This window comes from Felis catus, chromosome B2, assembly GCF_018350175.1.
Source record: "Felis catus isolate Fca126 chromosome B2, F.catus_Fca126_mat1.0, whole genome shotgun sequence".
Classification (NCBI taxonomy): domain Eukaryota; kingdom Metazoa; phylum Chordata; class Mammalia; order Carnivora; family Felidae; genus Felis; species Felis catus.
The window spans coordinates 37,720,155-37,744,902 of record NC_058372.1 but is presented as its reverse complement, the minus strand read 5'-3'; the positions used below and the strand labels follow the sequence as shown (position 1 = coordinate 37,744,902).

The 24,748-nt window shown below is 43.6% G+C and overlaps 1 protein-coding gene across 6 annotated transcripts in view; it reads left to right on the top strand.

The window, feature by feature from the left end:
- Positions 1 to 24,748, top strand: part of KIF6 (kinesin family member 6) — a 386,490-nt gene that overhangs the window by 290,710 nt on the left and 71,032 nt on the right. For all 6 annotated transcript variants that reach the window (XM_019830554.3, XM_006931669.5, XM_045057492.1 and 3 more), the window contains one exon: positions 6,878 to 6,933. In XM_019830554.3, the coding sequence (XP_019686113.1) occupies positions 6,878 to 6,933 (56 nt within the window). The remainder of the gene's footprint in view (positions 1 to 6,877; positions 6,934 to 24,748) is intronic.

The following is a 24,748-nucleotide window of genomic DNA, read 5'->3' as shown; positions in this document are numbered from 1 at the left end:
CATCACGCAGCTGCCATCAGTGGTTCCACTGTTGGGAGGTCACCTTGGCAAAGTCCAGAAAGGCTTGGGACTGATCGCCCCCACGTATGAGCCTCGCGCCGGCTCAGCCTCTCTAACCCATGGCAGCGAGTTTCTGAGCCCAAACGAAGGGACTGTTGGATCCTTCCTGATCCCTCATCACCCAGAATGCGAGTTGAGCTGGAGCTGAAGGAGGAGTGGAGCAGTAGCTGTCACATACACGTGTCTGTTACTCCATAGAAAGATTTTCTTCCCCATCTTACCTAGACCCTTTGCTGTCCTCCCAGGCAATTTCTAGCATCTCTTAGCCCTAGCCCCCGGTCTGCGGGGGGCAGTTCTGCTGCCTGTCTGTGACAACAGAAACAAGACATTGGCACATTAATAGGATGTTTACCCTTTGCTGAACTAGAGCGTGCGAGCCAACTCTTAAGCTGGATTTTTCAGTGGAGGACAACTACAATTGAAAATCACAACATTTTTCAGGCATGACTCATCCTCATAGTATATAATAATATGAAGAGAGGCTGGAGACCCCATGGTCAGCAAACACCAGCGCCCAGGCACCACACAGCTGACTTTCTTTTGTGGCAGATCTTGGAGACAAACTGAATCCCTCAGTCACAGAGTTCCATTAAATAACAAAAGAAGAAATAAATGGGGAGATTAACTGCAGTTGGAAACAAAGGCAATGATAATGTGAACTCAACCAAGAAAAGCGCCCCTTCACTCAGTTGGATCCTTCGGGCACAGAATAGAACCAATGGGAAAACTAGACCCAGGCTGGAGAGAAAGCTCGTGGCACCATCTGGAAATAACATCCATGACAAATAGGAGTTCCCTGGTTCCTATTAGACTTCAATTTTAACCTTTATTATTTTTCCATTTGTTTTTTGTATTTACACCTTGTCTCCTGAGCTAGAATTATGAACCCTGAGAGCAGAGATTAGAGTCGAATCTTCTCAGCCTTCCCACAGTTTTTAAAATGGTGCTGGCCACAAAAACAGTACAAAAATACTTCTTTGGCTTGAGAATGCACTTTGAAATGGACTTTGGGAAGTCTTAGCAGGCAAGCAAACTGCTCGAGAACTCCTTCCTAGAAGCAGAAGCTAGACAGCAGGCTTCTCTAGACTCAGGGAAGGAACAGCTCCATGAAGATGGGAAGGGACCGCCATCTTGATGGGAAACAAGATGGAATAAGAAAAAGAAATATTGTTGTTGTTTTGTTTTGTTTTGTTTTAAAGCCTAAGAGAAATGAAAGGTGGATCTTCATGGCAACGTACCAGAGGCAGCCGAAGTACCATGTCAGGGACAGGTCTACAGAGGAGGGAAATGGCATAGATGCAGGCCCATTCTTCCTTTCTGGCAGGGAAGAGTGTTGGATGTTCACTCTGTGAATAATCAACATATTAAGTTAATTGCCCTAGACAAGAAAACTAGGAAAGGTGTCATAGGAACCCCTTGTCCTCCAGTGACATATTTTCCACACTGACCTGAAGAAACCAGCCCAGCTGACGTGACAGATAATAGACAGTGGAGGCTCATGGAGACCGAGTGGCTTATGAACACCAGCTCCTCCCCTTAGCCCATAAGTTAAAGCAGCTACTGCCCATGGTCCCCAGCAAACTATCTGTGGTTCTGACTGCCTGGGGCAGAGCCAGGTGCCAGGCCTCCTCAGCTGCTCCCCCAGCAATGATGTATGTGTGTCTGACACACACCAAGGGCAGGATGGAATTCTTCCAGGAGCTGGTCTTGGAAGTTACATAAGATTGTACCTCAACCCCTATCCTTTTCATTCCCCCTAAAGATGAGAAACTTAGCAACTGTCTTAGGTGTCCTTGACCATGGACTTGAAAGGATCCCTTCTCTGACCCTTTGATTTGCTGAGAAGATGATACCCATCATTACTGTCTGTAGTTGCTGCTTCCAATATGCAATCCCACCTCACGGTCGATCCCGCAACAGGGGGGTGCCTACACTGCCAGGCAGTGGTCCTAATTCAGTTACAAAGGACTTTTGTATGCATGTACTTCCCACATCAAGCCATCCCTGAGAGGTATCTCATCCTAATCTTGCAAACAAGAAACTTGAGATCCAGCAGGGCATTCGAGTCCTAGTCTCTGATCCCCAGCCCAGTGCTCTCCACATTGCACACAGTGCCTGTGTGTGACGTGTTGCTCACATGCTGCTCCTTGTATTTTACCGCTAGGTCTAGAGTGCTTACTAAGTATGTGCCCTGTTCTACGCTCCAGAGATAGAAGTATGTGTTAAATAGACGTGATCACTATCCTCAGGGAGCTTACAATATTGAAAAAGGGAACAAAACAAGCAAACAGGCAATTCTGATCCAGTGCACCTGTGATGACAGAAGTTCAAGGTGCTGTGGAACATGTGGGGTGACATTGTTGCAGACTTGCATGGCCCTCAAAAGCTGTCCAGAGGAAGAGACGTCTCCAGCAAAACTGCGTGATTAGGCAGAAACTAGCCAGATGAAGAGAGACGTTCCAAGCAAAGGGAGAAGCCCTGAGGTGAGCCCATGTGACACTTGATGGAACTGAGGCCATTTGGACCAGCCTAGGAAGGCAAGGGGATGTGAGAGAAGATTCTGGAAGCGTCCTCACCAACCTGAGCATGAAGAGTCTAGTTAACGCTGTTAAGGAATTTGGATTTTGTCCTGAGATCACTGGGGAGCCCTTGAAGAGTTGTAAGCAGGACAAATAATAACAAGGTCAGGCTTGCATTTAAGAAGACTCACTCAGGCTTAAATGTGGGAAATGACCGGAAGGCACGTAGTATGAATGTAGGGAACCACACAAGCCTGTGGAGGTAATATGGTGATGTGATCACCCCTTCTCTGAGGCAGGGAGAGTAGGAATGAAGCTGGATGGAATACTGTGGGGAATAGATGGGAATGGGTGGGACTCCGGGATTGTGTGAAGGTGCTTATAGAGGTGGGGGGGGGGGTGCAGCGCAGGGGGTGCAGGTCCCTGGCTGGGAGCCCTTGGGTGAGTGTCAGTACTCGGCAGTGAGATGAGGAAAGGTGGGAGGAAGGGGAGGGGTTTTCGTTGGGGGTGATTAGTTCCTGGAATGCATTTGTCAGGAAATAAAGCAGGCTGGGGTGCAGATATGGGAGCTGTCTGTGGGGATGACAAGAGAAGACACTGGTGTGGTGGGGTGCCCTGGGAGAAGAGGTAACGTGGGAAGAGGGTCAAGACAAAACCCTGACAATTCCCAGCATCTAAGGAACAGCTGCGGAAGAGGACAGAGAAGGAGCAGCCGGGGGCTGATGGCTGACACGGAAGCCAGGAAGGAGAATGGTTTGTACGCTGCGGACAGTGTCCAGCACGGTGCCAGGCGCATGGTGGCTGCTGTGGGATTGGTGAAGGCTGGGCGTCACGGGAAGCCAGGCTTGTGAAACAGCAGTCAGAGGACTGCATTCCTTCCCCTTCCAAGCCCAGGCCTTGCCCCGAGGTAGAGATTTTTCTACACAGCAAACAGAACAGCCTGCCAGCCTCCACACTGGAACGGCCCCCAGCGACGCTGCCCTTGCACAATGGACCGTGCAGCCAGCGACTCCCGGATAGGAATGCCTCCAGCCAGGAGGAGGAGACCCTCACGGGCTCACAGGTTGAGTCACCGAGCCTTCTCCCTGGCCCTGCCCAAGGCACAGCCTCCCTGACATAGGCCAGGCCTCCTCTCCAGTGAGCAGGAGCTTAGGATGTTGTCCAGAGGTGCAGCGTGCCCTGGGGAAGGTCAGCACAGCTCCAGCCGCCTTGGACACAGGCTGGTTCCCTGAGCCACATCATTAATGGGAATGTGCCTCTTTGGGGTCAGGAGGGAGTCGGGAGCTCCTCTTCCTGCTGATCAGCATTTAGTCTGGGGCCAGAGGAAAGGGAGGCAGTGGGGCTGTGGGAGGCTTGGGCTGAGAAGGTGTGGAGATGCGGGTGGGCAAGGAAGAACTTGGCAGAAATGGGGGGGTCACCTTCTTTCTCATCTCTCTTGCCTCTCGTGTACTCCCCCCACCCCCGCTTCTTCTCAGGGTTGGGCTTTCTTAGTCAAGAGTTTGTCTTGACAACTGGAGATCAGGAACACATGTGGGTGGGTGGGGTGGCCTGGAGCAGTGACAACTGCAGAGTGGAAGGAAAATGGCCTCATTCAGACAGGACAGCCCTCAGCCCACACCTCTTCAGTGGGAAAGTCCTTATTAGCTCTGCGCTGGGCTGCAGGGGAGAGACTGGAACAGCTCGTGGCTTCCCCCACAGTGTCTGCCAAGCCCTGGCACAGGGCCGCTCTTTGGAGTGGGTTGACCACAGCATGAAGCAGCACCCCCCCCCATGCCCTCCTGGACAAATGTGGGCACTGTCGAGGCCAGGGGGCTCCATCCCAGGCCCTTCAGGGCTCCTCTGAACAGCTGCTGTGGAGATTGCCTGTTTGCCTGGATATCTTCCCCTTTTTCTACTCCCGTTTCCTCCAGAACTGACATGGATTTCATCAGCTTCCCAGCCCTCCTCTCGCATCTTCCTTATTCTCGATACTCTTCTAAATGGGTGAGTGAACTCTATGGAACAGGCACTAAGAGGAATCACTCACTGAGCAGTGAAGGATTATCAAACCCTGTGGAATCCTAGGAGCTGGGGATGGACACAGCCAACAGTCAAACAATTATAGGCCCTCCACTTGGCAGAATTTGAAGGATGAAAATAGCCTTCCTCTTCTGAGCAGCCTGGACCACACCTCAGATTCTGTCTGCCCAGTGGGCAAAGGCCAGTGCAAGCCTACAGGGCCCAGCACAGTGACTTCTATGAATGTTTGCTGACCCGAACTCCATCTGAATGGCATCAAAAGGGACTGCACTTCTCTCCAGAAGGTGACAGGCCCTAGCTGAAAAGAGCACATGCATAATCTATGATGAGCCTAAACACCCTAACAAGGGAGCTGGGGCGGAGTCCCAAGAAACCTAACATTGAGAGACAATTTAGTTCCCTTCCGTGGAAACTTCCTGTCTGCAGTCACAGGCCAAGCAGCCAGACTTGGAAAATAGCAGTGACATAATTCATACTTTTCCATCAAGCACAGAGCCGCCGTGGCACTCTAGCCTCTGCTTGCATTGTTCCCCGCCTTGAATGTCCTCTTCTTCCCACTTCCTCTAACAAAATCCTATGCAACCAAAGTATTTACACACAAAATAACATGATATCTGGGATTTCCTAGGATCCAGGAAGACTTGCGGGGTGAGGAGAGAATGAGGAGAGAGGAGATAGTTAAAATCAAGTTGACCCAGTGTTGACAATTAATGTAGCATGATGGTGGGTAGCATCTATAAAAGCCAGGTCAATCCTACCTTGTACATTAAGCTTTCCTGACTACTCTCCACTCATAGACAGGCCCCGCCACTGACTTGGCCAGTGTTATCCACAATAGCATAATGATTTACTGTAGCCACATACTGCAGATTTGTTTCATAGACTTTCCGTTGCCCCCCTAAATTTCACTGCAGAAAGGAAAAGAAGAGAAAGACTGACATTTCTTAAGGGTCCGCCATGTACTGGGGACCAGACTGCATATTTCTCACATAGGCCAGCCATGTCCTATACCACTTTCCCAGCACAAAGTCGGGCTCTCAGTGGCATCTCATGCATATTTGTTGGAAAATATGTAGGAACCATTAAGTAAAACATCACAACCACCTGGTAGACTAGTAGACAGCCATCAAAGATAATGGACAAGTTTCTAATATCAGGAGGAAGGACTTATATTATACTGCTAAGTGAAAAATAACCAAAGCACAAAATCATATACATGGTATGATCTTAACTATATCAAAACTGAGTATAAAAAAGACTGGGTGGAGGGGCACGTGTGTGGTTCAATCGGCTGGGCGTCCAACTTCGGCTCAGGTCATGAACTCATGGTTCTTGAGTTCGAACCCTACATCAGGTGTTGTGCTGACAGCTCAGATCCTGGAGCCTGCTTCAGATTCTCTGTATACCTCTCTCTCTCTGCCCCTAACCCTCTCTCTCTCTCTCTCTCTCTCTCTCTCTCTCTCTCTCTCTCTCTCAAAAATAAATAAACATTAAAAAATATTTTTTTTAACTGGCTGGAGCTCAAAATGTGCTAATTTCTGGGTAGGGGCTATTAGGGATTTTTTTCTTCTTTTCATGTTTTCAAAAGCTGATTAAACATCACATATAACAGGAGTCAGAAACCTTTCTCTGTAAAGGACCAGCTAGTAAATATTTTTAGCTTTGCAGGCTGTACAGTCTTTGTCACATCTACTCAACTCTGCCAGTGCAACATGAAATCATCCATAGACAATATATAAATGAATGCTGGTGGCTGTGTTCCAGTACAACTTTATTTACAGAAATGGGCGGTAGGCTGGATGTGTCTCATGACCAGCTATAGTTTTGCCAGCCTCTGATCTAGTACTTTACACTCAGAAAAAAAAGTGTTATTTAAGTTATAGTAAGTATGCATTCTCGACTACAACTATAGGATCTTGGTACTATGATGAATAGAACACAGCAGCATACAAAAGTCTTACAGCCATGCTTTATTCTGGTTCCTTTGCATCATAAAACACTCAAAATTGCAAGTCATAAATTACAGAATATGAAAATGAAAATTCCGTGGTGGATAGAGAAGTAAAAATTCATGATACCAGTAATTAATATGAATTTTATCTCTATTTTTAATGCTAATATATATCATTTATTTAAATTCTATTTTATATCTTTCCATAACATTTTAAATTATTTTAGAAAGTTCTCTGGAATCTATTATTTTTAAAGCATAATTTGAAATGAACAGAAAAAGTTAAATTCTTTTTTTTTTTTTTTTTTTTTTTTTTTGTCCTCTCCAGATTTTCTGAAGCAAAGGCCCTGGGAGAAAGTATAAATGAAACAAGAAGTAAAATTGGTAAGCAGATGATATTGTGTAAGCCTCTTTCACAGACCATTTTCCTGGTGAAAATCAGGTCATGATGTGCCTCCAAATAACCATGAAGCCTAGCTTCAAGAGACCCCTGCCAAGGAAGCCACTCTGAAAGTGCCTTTCCTTGGAAGTTTGTCATCTCTCCTACCATCCATCAGGAAAAGTGTTTTCGTTCATCTTGAACTTGAATGTTTCACCCTCATGCAGGCCTGAGCTCTAGCATCCCAATGAGAAAGTTTTGCTTTTCCCTAGTGTTCCTTAACAATAGCTCAACTAGTCATAATGGCAAGATTACAGTAATGTTTTGTATTTTCAAGTGCTGTGAAACACTTTTACACCCCTTGCCCCAAGCTTAGACTTAGTGTTTTTGGCACAGGTGTGCATTTTTTGGCACCATTCAGTAAGCCAGTAGGAAGAGGAGAAGGAAAATGAGTCTCTGTGCCTTCCCAGGACACAAGCAGTCCAGCAGGGTTCTCCACTTAGGTGAGAATTCCTGGAAAGATGAGGTTATGGCAGGAGGCAAACTCAATAAAAGTGTGCCCTGTATTTTTATCAAAGTGATAGGAAAATATTTCCTTCACCCCAAGCTAGAAGATACCCAAGGACCCATCTCCCTGGCTGAGACAGCTTTGGAGAGGGACCCCTTGTGCCTTTGCCTCCTGCTTGAGAAAGCAGAAGTTACCTCCCTGATCACAGCTGACTTCCTGCATCTCTCTTGTCTCCACCTCCCTTCCCCCATAAGTGAGGACAGAAGCTGCCATGAGTGTCCCCTTTGGCTTTTCCTACAGAATATGGAAAATTACAATGGCCTTGGGCACTCAGTCACCAAACAGGAGGCTTATGTTCTCCTCTACAACCTGAGGCAGCCAGGCCCTGAGCCATGCCCAGCACCATGCAGAAAATCTCTAGAGTCTCAGGAGTTCTCAACCTAAGTTCTAGGAACTATGATGGGGGAGGGAGATGAGGCGGAATGAGCCTTTGCTTTCACCAAACTCTAACTGCAATTTAGCTATACTTTCAGTGACAGTGATGTTGTAGGCAGCCAAGCCCAGTAGGACCAGCAACACCTACTACCAGTAGAATTGCAGTATGGCAGATATCATAAAATATCTTTTATGCTCATCAGTACTTCAAAATTATGGTAGTTATTAGACTCACCATTAGATCTTTTAATTCCATGCATTTATATAAAAGCATATCATATTGATATTTTTGTATCACAAAAATTTTAAAAATTTTGATAACTATTTCAGTATAACTGATTTCTCTTAAAATCCAAAGTTTTTTATTTTATGCACCCTAAAAATTATCATTCTGAAAGAGGGTCCATAGCTTCATCAGACTGCCAGAAGGATCCCTGGCAAGAAAAAAAGGTTACACACTTCTTTCTTGACCTGGATTCCCAAATGCCTGAAACTACATGAAAAAACTGGGCATTAAGGGTACATACATTTTTCTGGAGAAAATATCCCTAGTTTATCTGATTCTCAGAGGGGTCAGTGGCCAAAACAATAAGGAAATTGGTTCTAGATAAGTGCCCCTCAACAGGGCCAGGACTTCAAGCAAAGCAGACCCTGCTGGGGCACAGCCTGGTCCCAGAAGCAGGGCTCTGCTGGCCCACCCAGCTGGGTGGCCTGAAAGGAAGGGAGGGGGAGCAGGCCTCAGCATATCCAGGGCCAACTCGTCAGTCTTGTGGGACTCAAAGAACCCAGTGGTCTGTTTTCATCCCTGGAGACATAAGAGGGAAAGACCTTTTATAAACGGCTTCTTCCCCCAAAAGTAATACAAAGTTTTGCCCTTGAAAAATATCTAACTCACTAAACCAAAGTAAAACCAAAGTGTTCATTCCAACACTAATGAAATAGACTCATGATGAAAGACACCAATGACCTACACTAATATAATTTTTCACTCTGAGCACAGGTTGTTATCACAAATAATTCTGAATTCTCCATAATTTTGGTCCAGTATCATATGTTCATGGATCCAGTTTGCCTCTCAAGAGGAGGCAAGTCAGAGGCTGCCCTATGGCTGTAATTCATCTCTCAGAGAGGATGATCTGAACACACAAAGGGTCCAGATATGCTAGCAGAAACCTTGGGCAAGTGGACCTTTGTTTTTTTTTCTGGATCATAACAAGCAGAGATCATACCAATGTTGAGATTCAAGTATTCACTGCTACCAATAAAGTGGTAGTTTAGTGGTCCTAATAAAGCCAGTGTCACTCTTACTTTACTTTATGCAAAGAGCAGACTAAGACCCATCCCCTGGCCACCCATCTTCCAAATGTGTTCTTGATCCAAGGGGGCCCCAGTGAGTAGATCACTGAGACTCAGCCTCATTACTGAACCAGCTCTCATGGTGCTTAACCCCAAAAGTAGCCCACCATGGGGTCATTACTGCATGTTCTGACAAGGTTAAGATTAAGGAAGTATAACGTGGAACTTGTACACACATTTAAATTTAAAATCTCCAAGGCAGTATTGAAGGAAACGTTTCAGGATATTAATGACCTTTCTAAGTGCATTTTTCCTAGGGAGAAATTAAATCAAGTGGAGTTTTCAGTCCCCAGTGACTGGAATCTTAGACTTAGTGAATGTAAGACTCAGGAGGTGGGAGCTTGGCACAGATGTACCATCACATGTGTGGGATGGTGACTCAGCTCCACGCCCAAACTGTGCCACATCCTGCTTCTGGACCCCAGGGCAGGAATGGGATGCTGTGGAGTGCACATGGAATTGGCCTGCAGAGAGGAAATGAAAGCTGTATTTGTGAACTACAGATCGACCAGCCCACGTGTCACGTTTAGGTTGTCTTCCTGGGTAATCTGGTTTTCTCTGACATTGTGATCAAGAACTACCACTCAAGTTTCATCATCAAAATTCTTGGAGGCTAGCAATTCAGCTGTAAACACATAATATCCAATTTTTACATGGCATAAGTCAACCAAAACCTCCATATTATTTCCTTTTCTTATAATAAGCCACCCCAAACTAGGTAGATACACTCTTGCCACCAAGTCCTTTTCTGTCCTTCTCTGTACACCATTTGCATCAATTCTGATGTTGAATCAGTTGAAATCAGAAATGGAAGAAATAGCCAATTTAAGATCTCCCTGAAAAAAGGTAGAGTCTTTGTTGGTGTAGGAGAGCTATCTTCACTGTATTTCCCTGTCCCATACACAAGAGCATTAGACTGCTTTTCATCACATGGGCTGTGCATTTAAACATTCACATACACCCTGCTTCCATTCATCCTATCTCTAAAAATGCTACTGAGCCCAAACTGTGGGGAAAGAATGAGACTGTGTTAGAAGCAGTGGCATCAACCAGGCCATTTCTCACTTACTAGAATTCTGGAATTCGTTCTTCTATGTCCGTGTTCTATGATTGGCAGCATTGTCTCTGGCAACAAGAAACAATTGAAGGGCTGTTCTTTGGCAGAAGTCCCACTCCGAGACCAGTCTAGGAACCAGCTGCTTTGGAGGCAGGTGAAAGAATTTGACTGGCACCTCTTGGCACCTCTTGGCACCTCTTCATCCTCTACTGACCTCTCCAGGCCTAAATGAAAACTAATGTCACCGGATGCTGCACAGAAGGGTTTTCACTAGTAAGCCAATCAGAAGTCAATTCAGAAATCATAGGAAATGTAATAGCTATAGCGGGAGGTAAGGGGGAAAACCAAACACTAGAAAACTAACAAAACACTCTGGAAGGTTTTTCTTGTACTACAAATTCAAAGGACCCCAACCCACCATTTGAACAACACTCTTAAAAAAAACATTTCTCAGGGCACCTGAGTGGCTCAGTCAGTTAAGCACCTGACTTCAGCCCAGGTCATGATCTCACAACTTGTGGGTTCAAGCCACAAGTCAGGCTCTGTGCTAACAGCTCAGAGCCTGGAGCCTGCTTCAGATTCTGTGTCTCCCTGTCTTTCTGCTCCTCCCCTGCTCTTTCTCTCTCTCTTTCAAACATAAATAAACATTTTAAAAAATTTTAAACATTTCTCTTATACATTTGGGCATTGGGAAAATCATTCCTCAGATCTGGGTCTCCATCAGCAGAACAAATAGGAAGATTTTCAGTTATGTGCATTTTCTCTGCTTTGATCTTCTCTTGAGGTTTACTTCTAGACCTATTGGTGCATGTTGGCTTCTAGTATCTTATCTGGGAGTAGGGGAAAGATGACATCCAGGTCATTCTGCTAGATTCTGAAGACCTGAATTAAGTGTATTCTTTTGTTACTCACTGACACTAGCTCCGATTAACAACCACCCCAACAACAGCTTCCACCTTTTATTGAGCACTGACTGTGCTATGCCGAGAACATGACATACGCTATCTCCTTTAATCCTTTCAAAGAAGAGCCATTACCCATAAGGGGGGCAGGGGTATTACCATATATTGTATATTCTAGACCACAGTTTTTAGTCTTAACACCTCTGAAATCAGGATACATTTGGCCATCCCACCTGGCCATTTTTTTCACATTTTACAAACTTCTGGAATGAAGAAGAGTCTTGATATTGAGGCAGTCTAGAGTCTGTGAAATTCTAGTGAATTATCATTATTTTGTGGATTTTAAAAATTGGAGTTTCAGTGAGGTTGCCTGCTAAGTGACCAAGTTGGAATTAAATTCCATTTCTGTCCAACTTCAAAACTTTTATTTAACTTTTTAAAGTGTATTTATTTATTTATTTTAAGAAAGTGATAGCAGGGGAGGGGCAAAGAGAGAGGGAGAGAGAGAATCCCAAACAGGTTCTGCACTGTTAGCACAGACGCTGACATAGGGCTCAAACTCATGAACTCCAAGATCATGACCTGAGCCAAAACCAAGAGTCGAATGTTAACCAACTGCGTCACCCAGGCACTCCCCACTCAAAAACCTTTAAATACAGTTTCATATTTCCATAAATTCAGATTTCTCTGACTTTGAATTTTTCTTCCACATTTGAAATTTCACTCAGCTGTTACTCAGTTTTCCTGAATCTTTGGCCTTTATCCAGTGTGCCCAATGAAAGGTTCAAACAACACCCTAGCTCATGCACACACAGCCCAAGAAGATTAAAAGGGTCTTTGTAACATGATTAATGATAGGTCATCTAGTACATATTGGGGCTTAGTTGCAGGGGCCAGTGGGGTGAAACCCAGCCTTGCTCTCATTTCCATATGCACCAGCCCAGGGTTACGTCTGCCCTTAGGAAGGGATGATTTTTTCTGGTTTGCAGAAAGATGCACTGTGGACTTGAAGCAGCTCTGGTAGGATTCAGTGTCCCACATGGGTTTCAACCATCATCTTCAATGGTTCGGAAAATAGAATAGCAGGATTGTATTTTCAGGCTCCGTACAATTCCAACTGAGTGGGTTTAGAGATGCTTCAGAAAACATGAGAGAATTCAAATCATTAACTTAGATGAGGTTTAGTAGGAATGGGGGTCACGAAGCACTTATGCCTAAGTACCAAAACCCGCACCTTAATAAGGACTACAGAAAGCCCAATTAAGGGCAGGCATAGGAGTCATCAGTGACCACAAAATAAAAACGTGTTACCATAAAGTGGAAAAATACTATATTCTCAAAGCTAAGAAATGCAGAAGCCAAGACTCACTCTGCCCAGTATTTCCATATGCACATTGCCTTTTCTGTATGAGAAGAGAGATGGTTCAGAAAAAGCAGCTAAAGTAATGACTAAAAAGTTACAGAGTAGATTTTTGGCTTTATTAAACAATTCACCACATGTTTATTTTATAATTTTTTTAAGTTTATTTATTTATTTTGAGAGAGAGAGCTTGCGAGCAGGAGAGGGGCACAGAGAGAGGGAGAGAGAGAGATGTCTAAGCAGGCTCCGCAGAGCGCGGTGCGGGGCTCAAACTCAGGAACTGTGAGATCATGACCGGAGCCAAAATCAAGAGTCAGACGCTTAACCGACTGAGCCACCCAGGTGCCCCCACCACATGTTTATTTTAAATAACAAGCTCTGTGAATTCGAGTATTCATGTGATTTTTTTAACACACTTATCAAAAAAATTCAGTTAATCTGTGCTCAGTTTGTATTGGCCAGTATGTTTGGCTATAAGCATAAAAAGAAATTTACTGTCTTGTGTAACCCAGAAGTCGAAGGAGTGCAGCTGGTTTCACATGTACCCTTCTCTCCCTCCTCCTCGTCCTCGTCCTCTCCGTCCTCATCCTCCTCCTCCCCCTCCCCCTCCTCTTCCTCCTCCTCCTCTTTTTCCTTTTTCTCCTCCTCTCCCTACCCCTCCTTCCATCTCTCAGTGCTACTTGACTAAGTTCCCTGACGGCCTCACCCCATTTAGTGACAAAGTACCTCTGAAAGCTCTCAGTTTACATGGTCTGTGGAATTCATAATCCCAGTAAATGGGATCTTTCCCCACAAGGCTGGCACAAGTCCCTGAAGGGAGGATGCTTAGCCTGGCTTAAGCCATGTGCCCATCTCTAAAGCAATCCCTCTGTCCAAGGGGAATGAAACACTTTGGCTGGGCCTAGATGCTGTGCCCATTCCTCAGGCTGGGGCTTAATCTGCCGCCTGCACCACATAAACTGAACCCAATTGAAGAGTTATCTTTCCACAGGGAGAAATGCAGGGCACCCAACAACCACGTTCATTACAGACCTTTTCAGAAATTTGTCTGTGGGTTGAAACAAAAAGACATCTGTAAAGGAATGAATTGGAGGTCCTATGAGAAAAGATAACAGTTAAAGTAATTTATCCTACAAAACAGAAAGCTGTGCATGGGGAACTTAAAAACTGGTTTTAAGTTTTGGGTGCTTCTGCTATAATGGAAGAAATGCACAATTACATTCTAAAAAATAATAGGGATAGTAAGAAAATTGAGACTGGGAAACTCTCTCAAAACCCATGCAACTCTATAACTGTAGCTTTAACAAAACCAATTACAATCCTAATTTAAAAAAATGATATAAATAGGAAGAAATGTTAAATTCCTAACACATACAGGGAAACACTCTCTAAAACATCAGATTTTGGGGGCACCTGGGTGGCTCAGTCCATTAAGCATGTGACTTTGGCCAAGGTCACGGTCTCAACGGTTCCTGAATTCAAGGTTCTCTGCTGTCAGCACTGAACCTGCTTTGGATCCTCTGTCTCCCTCTCTCTGTGCCCCTCCCCCATTCATGGGAAAAAAACATTAAAAAAGAAAACATCAAATATTTTTTTTGCTAATTTGAGGCTTCGTGATAGAAGAGTGCATAAGGAAGTGTTGAGGCGCTGAGTTACAGAAATGCGAATAACATGCTCAAGGATGAGAAGAGCCATACAATAAACCCCTTTCTTCTACCCAGGAGCACTGGCCACACTGGACCAAGAGAAGGAATGTGGGGAGAAGGGGACTGTCTGTGTACAGCCCTCTGCTTCTCTCTACAGCCAACTGGGCTCAGCTCTGCAAGCTGACATTATATTTGGTGACTTCTTCTTGGGGGTGCAAAACTTTAACTTACTAGAGAAAATATCCTTTGTGAGCAAATGCAGCTGCCACATGACACTGGTTTCTGCCAAGGGAACACATTTATAAGCAGACTGACTGTATATGATGTGATGTCATGCACAGTGACCGATAAATTGTAATTCATCTTTAAAGAGACTCAAAAAGGAAAAAATAGTTTTCAGGTGTATTGAAAATACTGCTAATCACGTGCAAAAACATTGTGTCCAAAAGGTAATTAAATGGAAAGGGACCCTAGGAATCTTTCAAAGCAGGATTGATAGGCATCTCTGTGAGATAACTCTTGGCATCTAGAAACAAAAAGAGCAAAGCTGAGTTCTCAAGGTCCCTTCTGTCACAATTTGGAGCATTAAAACTCCAAGACATGCAGTTATCTGAGTGACAGCCCATAACCAGTATGTATGATGGCTTCACGGAATTGATTGAGTGCTTTGCTGTCAGAGTTTGGAGATCAAACAAACAAAAAATGATTTGAGCAAGTCAGAAGGCTGTAGAGTGTATTAAATGACAAGAGGTGACACTAATAATTGTCATGTATAAGAAGGAAGCCATGATTTGTTTGGACTGACAGCCAAAAAAGATGGATGGCTGCTTTCCCAGAGTCCTGACAAGGTGGTCTCACCTTGGTAAATGAACCAGGGTCCAGGATCTGGCTCTGTCTGGATGGATTCAGGAAAAAACATGCCAGTCAAACTCACTGTAAACCAGAGAAGCAATTTTTAAATTTATCATGGAGGATGTTCCTTTATAGACAGGAACTCTTTTTCCCTTTAAATGCATTTATTTATTTTTGAGAGAGAGAGAGCGCGCGAGCAGAGGAGAGGAAGAGAGAGAGAGGAGAGAGAGAATCTCAAGCAGGCTCCGCATTGTCAGCACAGAGCCCAATGCAGGGCTTGATCTTACAAACCATGAGATCATGACCTAAGCTGAATCAAGCAAGACTCAGAAACTTAACCAACTGAGCCACCCGGGAGCCCCTCTAGATAGGAACTCTTAAACTGCCTCCATCTGGGGCATCTTCTCTTAAGAAACAAAATAGATTAGTTATTGGAAGGTTGGCAAATAGGCATCCCCAAGCACAAAGAGAATCACAACGAAGAAAAGAGCTTTGAAAGATAGGTTCTCACAGCAGTGCCAAAGCCTTATAGGGTGTCCATTGCCCACAGGAGCAAATATCCCTGCAGCCATTACAATTGGTCTCCAGGATGACCAGCCCCCTTCTGTGCATTATAGCCTTTTCTTCACGAACGATAAGATACCATTCATTAGGTTTCTACTTACTGTAATGATTTCCCATTCCTGCCTCTCAGTGATGAAGCCCACATCACTTTGAATAGTGTTTTAGGTCATAGAAATAATCACATTTAGTTTGGCTCTTTCTATTTTCAGAAATAGAAACCCAGTTGAGCTACCTCAGGCTTAGGATGCAAAACTCTCATCAATATACAGTGATGATATCTGAGACCCCTCAAGCTGAAATGAGAGCCAGAGCCAGGACCCGGGGGACCATCAGGAGTCACGGTGTCTCCAAAGCCCAGGGCCCCTTCCTCCTGCCTCCCTCAGGGCCTCTGGCCCCCTCTGTGCATGCTTGCTCTTGTAAGCTGCTCATCCTGCTGAGCCTAGGACCCCCTTGCCCATGCCTTTGGTTTGCTCTGGCCCCAGCTATTCCTGAAAGCATCCTTTAACTCTCTGTCCTCAAGGCTAATGAGCTACTTATTTGCTTATTTCTGAGCTCAAAGTTACAAGAAAGAAAACTGGAGTGACCCAATATATCTTTTCTAGGCCTCAAGGACAGCAGCTGCTGGCCAGCTTAAGAATGTGCTGTCTTTAGGTCAGAAACCTACCCCTGGTTCAGGCAGGCAGGGAGGAACAGAGGTCTTGTGTTTCAGAAAGTGGCCACCTGGGCAGCAGTGTGACAGGAGGGGTTTCTCTTTTAAAAGGAGGATGGGTACAACAGGTGCAGTGATTGACATCCTGTATCCCCTTGGCTTTATCTCACAGAGAGCTGTGTAAAGATTTTTGCTAGTTCCAACTCTTATAAGGTTATATCAATTCCTTTATTTCCAGTTTCTAAAGAAAGCAGTGTGCCATTTTGCCTGTGTTTTACCAACAGAAACAGTGACTAATCTTTGTAAAGTGTGTTATAATATTTAGGGTTTTATTTTGTTATTTTTATGTAGTCAAAGCCACTGATCTTTCCTTTTATGACTTCCTTCATTGCTTTTGTACTTGGAAAGGGTCATTGGAACAATGATAACGATGAGTTGTTCATTCCCGAGTATTTGTTTAAAGCTTTCTAAATTTTCTTATAGTTTTTATTGTCTATTTTTCATACTGAACTCAATTAGGATTTATTGTGGAATATGGCATCAGCTGAGGCTGTAAGTTGAATCTTTTGCAAAGAGCCAATTTTCCCAACACCTATTTGGTTTAATGAAATGCCTTAGAATAAAATTTCTTCCCTTCATAGAAGAGTCATTTCAGATTTTCAGAAGGCAGCTAATGCATCTAATCTCATCATAGCTGCGATGTACATCCTGGACATGATAATTTCCGTACAAGTATTTCAGAAATAACTTTGCCAGCAGATACTGTTATCTGGATATCAGAAGAACCCTGCAGAAAAGTACCAACTTTTATGTAAACCCGGAAGCTAATGGATGAGGAATAACAGATGCATGTCTGTAAGTGGGTGGTCCCGGCAGGCTGAGGGCCCTCCCCACACTCTGTGAAGGGAAGGAGACGGTCTTGTCTTTCGACACAGCAGCATGAGCTGGTTCACCTTCCTGATCCACCAGGGAAAGATAGATGGTACTGTGTTGTTTCACCTCTAAGGAGGAAAAGCATATTTCATTATCTTATACTGATTCAAAAGGAGGAATCACACTGTAGCTGGGGTAGAAGTGGATAGGGGCTTTGTCAATGAGGCTGCGCAGGGAAGAGCTGAAAATAGCAGAGAGTTTGCTGTGTCTACTGTCAACGACCCCGAAAATGCTGATGAGTTCCCCGCTGAAAACCAGCTATAGCTTTCAAAAGCAGAGGACACACAAGGGTGTGAATATCCCTCTCCCACAATGGTCATTCTGTTCAGGGTGGAGACAGCCTGGGTTTGCTTTTGGCTTCATGTAGTAACCCAACCCTGCGGGCCAGCCCCACTCCCTAACAGTCTGACCACAAGTTACCTGATGGGGACCAACAATTGCATGTGCAGCTCCACGGCAAGATGTGCCCGTTAAAGCACAGACCTGCAGAGGAGGGGGGATCAGATACCATGCAGAGACATCTGCCCCTCCACAGGGACTCAACATTCCCCTTCCGGTGGGCAGATGTCCGCTGTTGGACAACATTTAAAAAGCAGAGATGTTCCCAAGCACAGTTCAGACCGCATCACTAATCAGGCATCTCATGAACAAAAGCCCAGCCCCGGCAGTCTGTGTGGGGAAAACGGTAACTGCAGGACTCTGGGCAGCTGCCTGAGCAAAGCTGAAAGGACAGCCACAGGCAGGGTGAGTGGGAGCACCACCAGGACTCCCCAAAGTTTGGTGTCAATGTTTGGACAGATTGGGGATGCCTAAAAGGACTGGGAGTAAACAGAGAAGCTCAAGGTCAGTCATTGTGTGTCCAAGCACAGACTCTGGGCCAGCAAGAGTCAAAGAGGTGGAGTCCTCACTATAATAATAATAATAATAATAATAATAATAATAATAACAACTAACTTTGGTAGAGATACTATTTTTGTCCTGTTAATATAGATAAGAAGCCGAGGCCTGGGGAAGTTACTAAATATGCTGAACAGTACACCACTAGCAAAGGGTAAAGCCCAGGCTGGAACCAGTTTCTGTTGCGCTCCAAGGTCAATGCCCTTGGATGGCAGGAGAATTCACAACTCAACTAAGTAGGTGTTAGGACCCTGCTGTGTAAGTGCCTGGGAAGGTCACGTGTTCTGTCTGAGTCCAAGATGATGATAAAAAGAAGGAAAAGGAGCCAGTGAAGAAAGCCTTTACCCATCTCTTTACTTCCAGCAATGTAATAAAGGTAGGAGGCCGAGAGGTTGGCAGGAAGTGGAAAAGGGCTAAGTCAGCCAAGAGAGGACAGGTCTGCCTTCCTAGGCTCTCTCTCCTGATCTGGAGTTTAGAAAATTGTAAGTTTGGGGCACCTGGGTGTCTCAGTCGGTTAAGTATCTGACTCTTGGTTTTGGCTCAGGTCTTGATCTCACAGTTTCGTGGGTTTGAGCCCCATGTTGGGCTCTGCACTGGCAACTTGGAAAGAAGGAAGGAAGGAAGGAAGGAAGGAAGGAAGGAAGGAAGGAAGGAAGGAAGGAAGGAAGGAAGGAAGGAAGGAAGGAAGGAAATAAATGTTTTGGATGTTTAATTTCTGCCTCTCTTTAACTGCACATGTGATTCCTGGGTGCAGTTTCATTGTAGAATTTCAAACACAACATTATTTAAATATACATATCAAAATGTAAGAGTCTCTTAATTTCCTCTTTCTGTACCAATTATGCTCCCTTCCCAGAAAGGAGTAACCACTTCCAACAATTTGATGCATGTTCTTCCCCTACTTCTGTGCATTTTTAGATAGATAGAGATATATAGACAGATAGATACATACATACATGCATACATACATACACACACACACAGCCAGCCAGCCAGCAGACACATAAGAAGATACCCTGCTTGTTGCATAAATGAGACCATAACGTACATGTTATTCGGCACCTTGCTTTTCTCATGTCACAGTGAGTATGGATCTACTGTTCACCACTGTTGATAGGCATTTTAAAGTATCAATCAACCATGATCTATTTAACCACTTCCTTGTAACAGACATTTCATTTTTTACCCCCTGCCACAAGCAATGCATGCATTTTTGTGTACAAATGTGAGTGTTTCTTTGAGTTAGATGCCTAGAAGTAGAATTGGGGGAAACAACAGTCGATGTGTATATTTAATTTTAATGAGTAGTCCCCAGTTGCCTTCCCAAAAGGGTTTCATTAGTTTGTATTCCCATCCATGTGCAACAGCACCCATTCCCTGCACCCTTGCTTATTCCATGATAATATCAGTCATTTTAGGTTTTGCCAGTTGGAGAGCAAAAAAATGCTATTTCATTATCATAATTTGCATTTCCCTGACAGCTGGTGGGATTGAACGCTTTTTCATGTGTTTCGCATCTTTTGCCCATTGGTTGGTTTGAATTGCTCTTTTTGATTTGTAGGAGTTCTTTGTGTCCTCTGGATATCGGGCCTTTGTCTATTCAGTACGTAGCAGATGTTTTCTTCCAGTCTGCCACTTGGTTTTCATTTTCTCTTAAGATTTTTGGAAGAAGAACTCTAGGACAGTTGCTTTTCTCTAATTTTTAAAAAATGCCTTGGATAAGACTGGTTTGTCTGCTCTTCTTTTTTTGGAAGTTGTCCATAAGTGGGAGTTATCCACCCTGCTTCACTATAGCACTGCCCCCAAAGAAGATATCCAGGGTAACCGTGGTCGCACTGCACAGCCCTCACCAAACATATATGGACCAAAACTGGATATGATAATTTCAGATCATTTGTCTTGTAGCCACTGGCTACTACATGAGTACATGACTCCTGCACACAGATGGTTAAATCTTTTACCAGACCACAAGTCTGGTGATTTTACTGCTGAAGACATAAGCTTTGTAATGAGGCAAAGACTGATTTTAGTAATTTAATCTTTACTGGAGACGTCTTTTAATGATGCCTGAATATCTTTAAAATTTAATTGTATTTTGCAAAACAACTTATAAACACATGTTGAGATGATGCTGAAGTCCAGAAAACCTCCTAATAAATAATTGGAATGTAGCAGTACCTAGCAACTCATTAGCAAATACTAGGCTCGTTGGGTACTCCCTTCTGTTGGAAGACAAGAGCACATAGTTAAGGAATGACTACAGAAATGGGTAATGTACCAAGTAAACTTTATAGACAAGGGACATCAAAGACATGAATTTTATTAATTGTCTGTACCAATAACCTAAAGCAAGGTCAAGTCTATGTTTGAAAGTTATGAAATGATATATTCCTGCAAAAGTAAATACACCCTTGGAGAAAGGGGAAAATATGTCATGGAGAGGAGTCAGGAAGGGTTTAGCTTTACTTCACCCCCAGAGAAATAACTAGAACAAAAGCCTTATTAGGTCCCATGAGGGAGGCAATGTCATATGCAAAACGGGATCCAACATCCAGGAGGCTATATACCATATCCACAGAGGGGCAGAGCTGAATTGGAGAGGCCTTTGGCCTAACAGCCACTAATCAGTGAGTGATGGGGACCTCCCCGGCAGGCAGTTGTCAACAGGACAGTAATGGCAATACCTTTCTGCTATTGTCACTTGGAGGGGAGAAGATGGGTTGCAGCAGAGGGAGGAGTTGATAGTCAGGGTTGAGTCAAACTGCTGCCAAAGCCACAAAGCTGTTCAAATGCTAAAGAACAACCCACAGACACTGATTCTAAACAAGAAATTCACTGGGGGAAGGTTTGGTGGTGAGACAAAGAGCAGATTTGGCAGTCTTCTACCAATAGGAAGTTGGTCACCTTTATATTAGAATTCCAGGCAATAAGTAGTAAAGATTGCATTATAAAGTTTCATATCTCTAAACCACAGCTCCCGACCATCTCTCTCCTCCTCACTCCTACTCATAAACCTCTGAGGCCTGCCCATTGCCAAACAAAAAAATGTTCATGCCCCTTAATCTAACATTCAGAATTCTTTCTCCATATTCATATAATTATGTTAACATTCACTTATTTATATGGGGGATTGGGTTGCTTGTCTTACAAAAAAAAAGATAAAAATAATCATATACAATTTCTCTGTATCCCACTTTTTACTGCATCTTGAATTTCACATATATAAATTTCATATATGGCTATATTTTATTCCTTTTAATGGCTGCCTAATATTCTACAGAATGGCTGAAGCTTAATATATTCCATCATTTTCCAGTTGACAGGTATTCCTTTATTTCCATTTTTCTGCTGCATAAAATATGCTGCAGTATGCATGTATATCCTTATACATTGGGGCTTTTACTTCTATGGAAACTTCTTGTAAGGGACCAGATAGTAAATATTTTAGGTTTTGTGGGCTTTGCATGGTCTTTGTTGCTTCTTCTTCTTCTTCTTCTTCTTCTTCTTCTTCTTCTTCTTCTTCACAATCCTATAAAAATCTAAAAATCATTCTTATCTCTCAGTCCAAAGCCATACAAAAACAGACCTCAGGACAGATTGGCCTTCCAGCCCCAGTTTGCCAGTCCTTGGAATAAGAGTCCAAGGAGGAGGATTTCTTCCTAAGTATATTGTATTCTTTGCTGCTTTTGTGAATGAAATATTCTTCTATTTCCTGAGGTAGAAAAATCTATTTTTAAAAAATATTTTCCTATACCTAATCATCTTACCAAATTCTCATTTTAATTTTAATGGGCTTTTTCTTGCTATAGTTTCTTGAGTCTTCCAGAAATGCAATCACATTCATCACAAAAGAAAAATTGTTTTCCAGTATTTGCACTTAGTATTTAATTTTATTGTCTTATTGTATTCATTAGAGCCTCTGAATCACTATTAGCTAGCACTAACACCCTGTCTGATCTTGTTCCTGAGTTTAATGAAAATGGCTTAAGATTACACAATTTAGAATGACAAAGACATCAGATGAATATAGTAAGTATTGTGTACATCACCCAATTCAGGCTATTAGAATTTCTGTAATGTGAATCTGATGTGAGACAGATCTATAGTGCTCCAGAGGTGGGAGAGGTAATGGAAAGATTCTGTGTTTGAGAATTGGCCTAGTGGGTAGGTCCAAGGATCATGGAGGCACAAATGTCTGAGGAGTGATAAAGAATTAAGTACAATATAAATAGACTTGGCTAATGAACTGGGTGAAAGAGGAAGATTGAGTCTGCCCATATGATGAGAAAGGGAAATGAAGCAAATGTTATAGCTGAGACTTTTCAGACCTAACTGTTCAGCTGGCCAGTGAGATGAACACTTGCCTAGAATAAAACATAGTGTGAGGTTCCAGTTCTGGGGAAGGTGGAATAACCACACTCTGTCTTGTCTTTCCCACTGGAAGCAACTGTAAACCATGGACAGAATGCATGGGGCAGCTAGCTAAGAACTCTGAAAAATAAGTGGTAGAAAGCAACTTAGGGAAGCAGACCAGAATCCAAAGTACCATCAAGTTGTCACCCCCAGAAAATCCTCTGGTGGCAGTGACAGCAGAAGCAGACAAACAGAAGCCTAAAATTCTGGTGGAGAGAGACTCCTTTGCTTTGAACACAGGAGCTGTGGTGCCAAAAAATGAAAAGACTCCCCATTGCTTTTTCCTCTCTCCATCCTCCCACCACTTGGTCCCAAGTGTAGACATAATCATGAGAATGGCATGGCAGAATTGAGGAGTCCAGGAGTGGGCCTCAAGGAGTCATACTGTGTCAGGCAGATCCCAGAGAGGAGGGAGATCAAGACAGGGATTCCATTAAGTTGTTTACACAAGCCCCTTACTTTCAAGCTGATGGTGCATAATTCCGAAGAACATATCAAAGGCTCTGCCAATCCTGCCATAAGGTAGACCAATACCCAGGTCCTATACTGGCCACTGAGTGGCACACACATGGGCCAAATGGGCTTTCAAAAACACTGCTGACACTGGAACCACAGCCCAAAGAAGACATTGGAATTGGTGACCTGACCCTAACCAGGCTGATTGTCTGCTAAAACAAATAAACAACCAAAGACTAGTAGTCTTCTTAGAATTTAAACAAGACCCTGAAAATGTTAAGGATAATATTGAAAATTCCTTGGCATAGGTAAAAACCAAAAAAATTTCAACTCAAAGAAGAAAAGACAATTAATGGAAACCAGCCCCCAACTTGACACTGTTGGAATTAAAAGACTTTAAGCAGCTACATACTACAGGAATTAAGGAAGACCCCGTGGAAACAAACTGAAAGAAAGTCTCGATAAAAATATAGAAAACATAAAAAGAACCAAATGGAAATTCCAGGACTGAAAAATAAAATAGCCAATGGACTCAAGAGAAGAATGGAGAAGACAGAGGGAGGAGTTAGTGAACTTAAAGGGAGAAAAATAGAAATTATCTAATCTGAACAGAGAGAAAAAAATATTTTCAAAAAAAATCAACGCATCAATTGATTGTGATAGGAGAGTGGAATCTGAGGAGCTGTAGGCAAATCTAATAGGTGGGAGGTACTGAAGCCAGCCGTGATGTGTTATGGACTGCGTGGGATTTGAAGAAGCAGAGCAGGCCATTTAGGGGATTAATGTTAAGGGAAAGAAGAAAATTAGGTTAGCATTTTGTTTTTGTTTTTGTTTTTTCAACGTTTATTTATTTTTGGGACAGAGAGAGACAGAGCATGAACGGGGGAGGGGCAGAGAGAGAGGGAGACACAGAATCGGAAACAGGCTCCAGGCTCTGAGCCATCAGCCCAGAGCCTGACGCGGGGCTCGAACTCCCGGACCGCGAGATCGTGACCTGGCTGAAGTCGGACGCTTCACCGACTGCGCCACCCAGGCGCCCCTAGGTTAGCATTTTGAAGGGAAGGAAGAATCAAAGAAATAATTGGTGACAGAGAGACTTTTGCACGTGTAGCTCAAGTTTTCCCACACCACAGCAGCCTGAAATGAAATGACTCACATTTGGCTCTTACCCTTACTTCTTATTCTGGGGTCCCCAGACCCCTGAGAATATTCTCTTCATTAATTTTAAGGGCCCATAGAAAGCATTTCACATTGGCACATCACAAAAACTTCTCCCCCCACCCATATCATGGCAGCTGTTTCCTCTTCTCCTGCTCTGGCCTCTTTGGTGCCATTTGCTGCCCAAGTCAAGTGAGAATGCCTTACCTTTATCCTCTGGACTTCATGCCCACAAGGCCAATGCAGATGTCTCTATTGTTTCTTGAAGCTGCTATCTCCTACTTCTGGTGTGGCTTCTGTGTACTGTGAAAGGGCAGGTTCTGGTGCCACTACCACCATGTTGATATCCTGGGACCCCAGAAATTTTAATGGCACCCCTATTATTTAACATTTGTAGCAATAAAAAACACAGAAAAGACATGCTTGCCAAAACTGCAGAATCACACCATAATCTTAATCTTGCAAACATTTATTTAATGCAAAACACTAGACACTGTGCCAACTGCTGGGGATAAATAGATGAATTGCAAATAAAATGTGTTGGAAGACTATCCAAATTAAAAGAACTGAACAATGGTTAAAACAAACAAAATTAAATGTGATAGAAATAAATGTAAAGTTCTGCTCTTAGTAT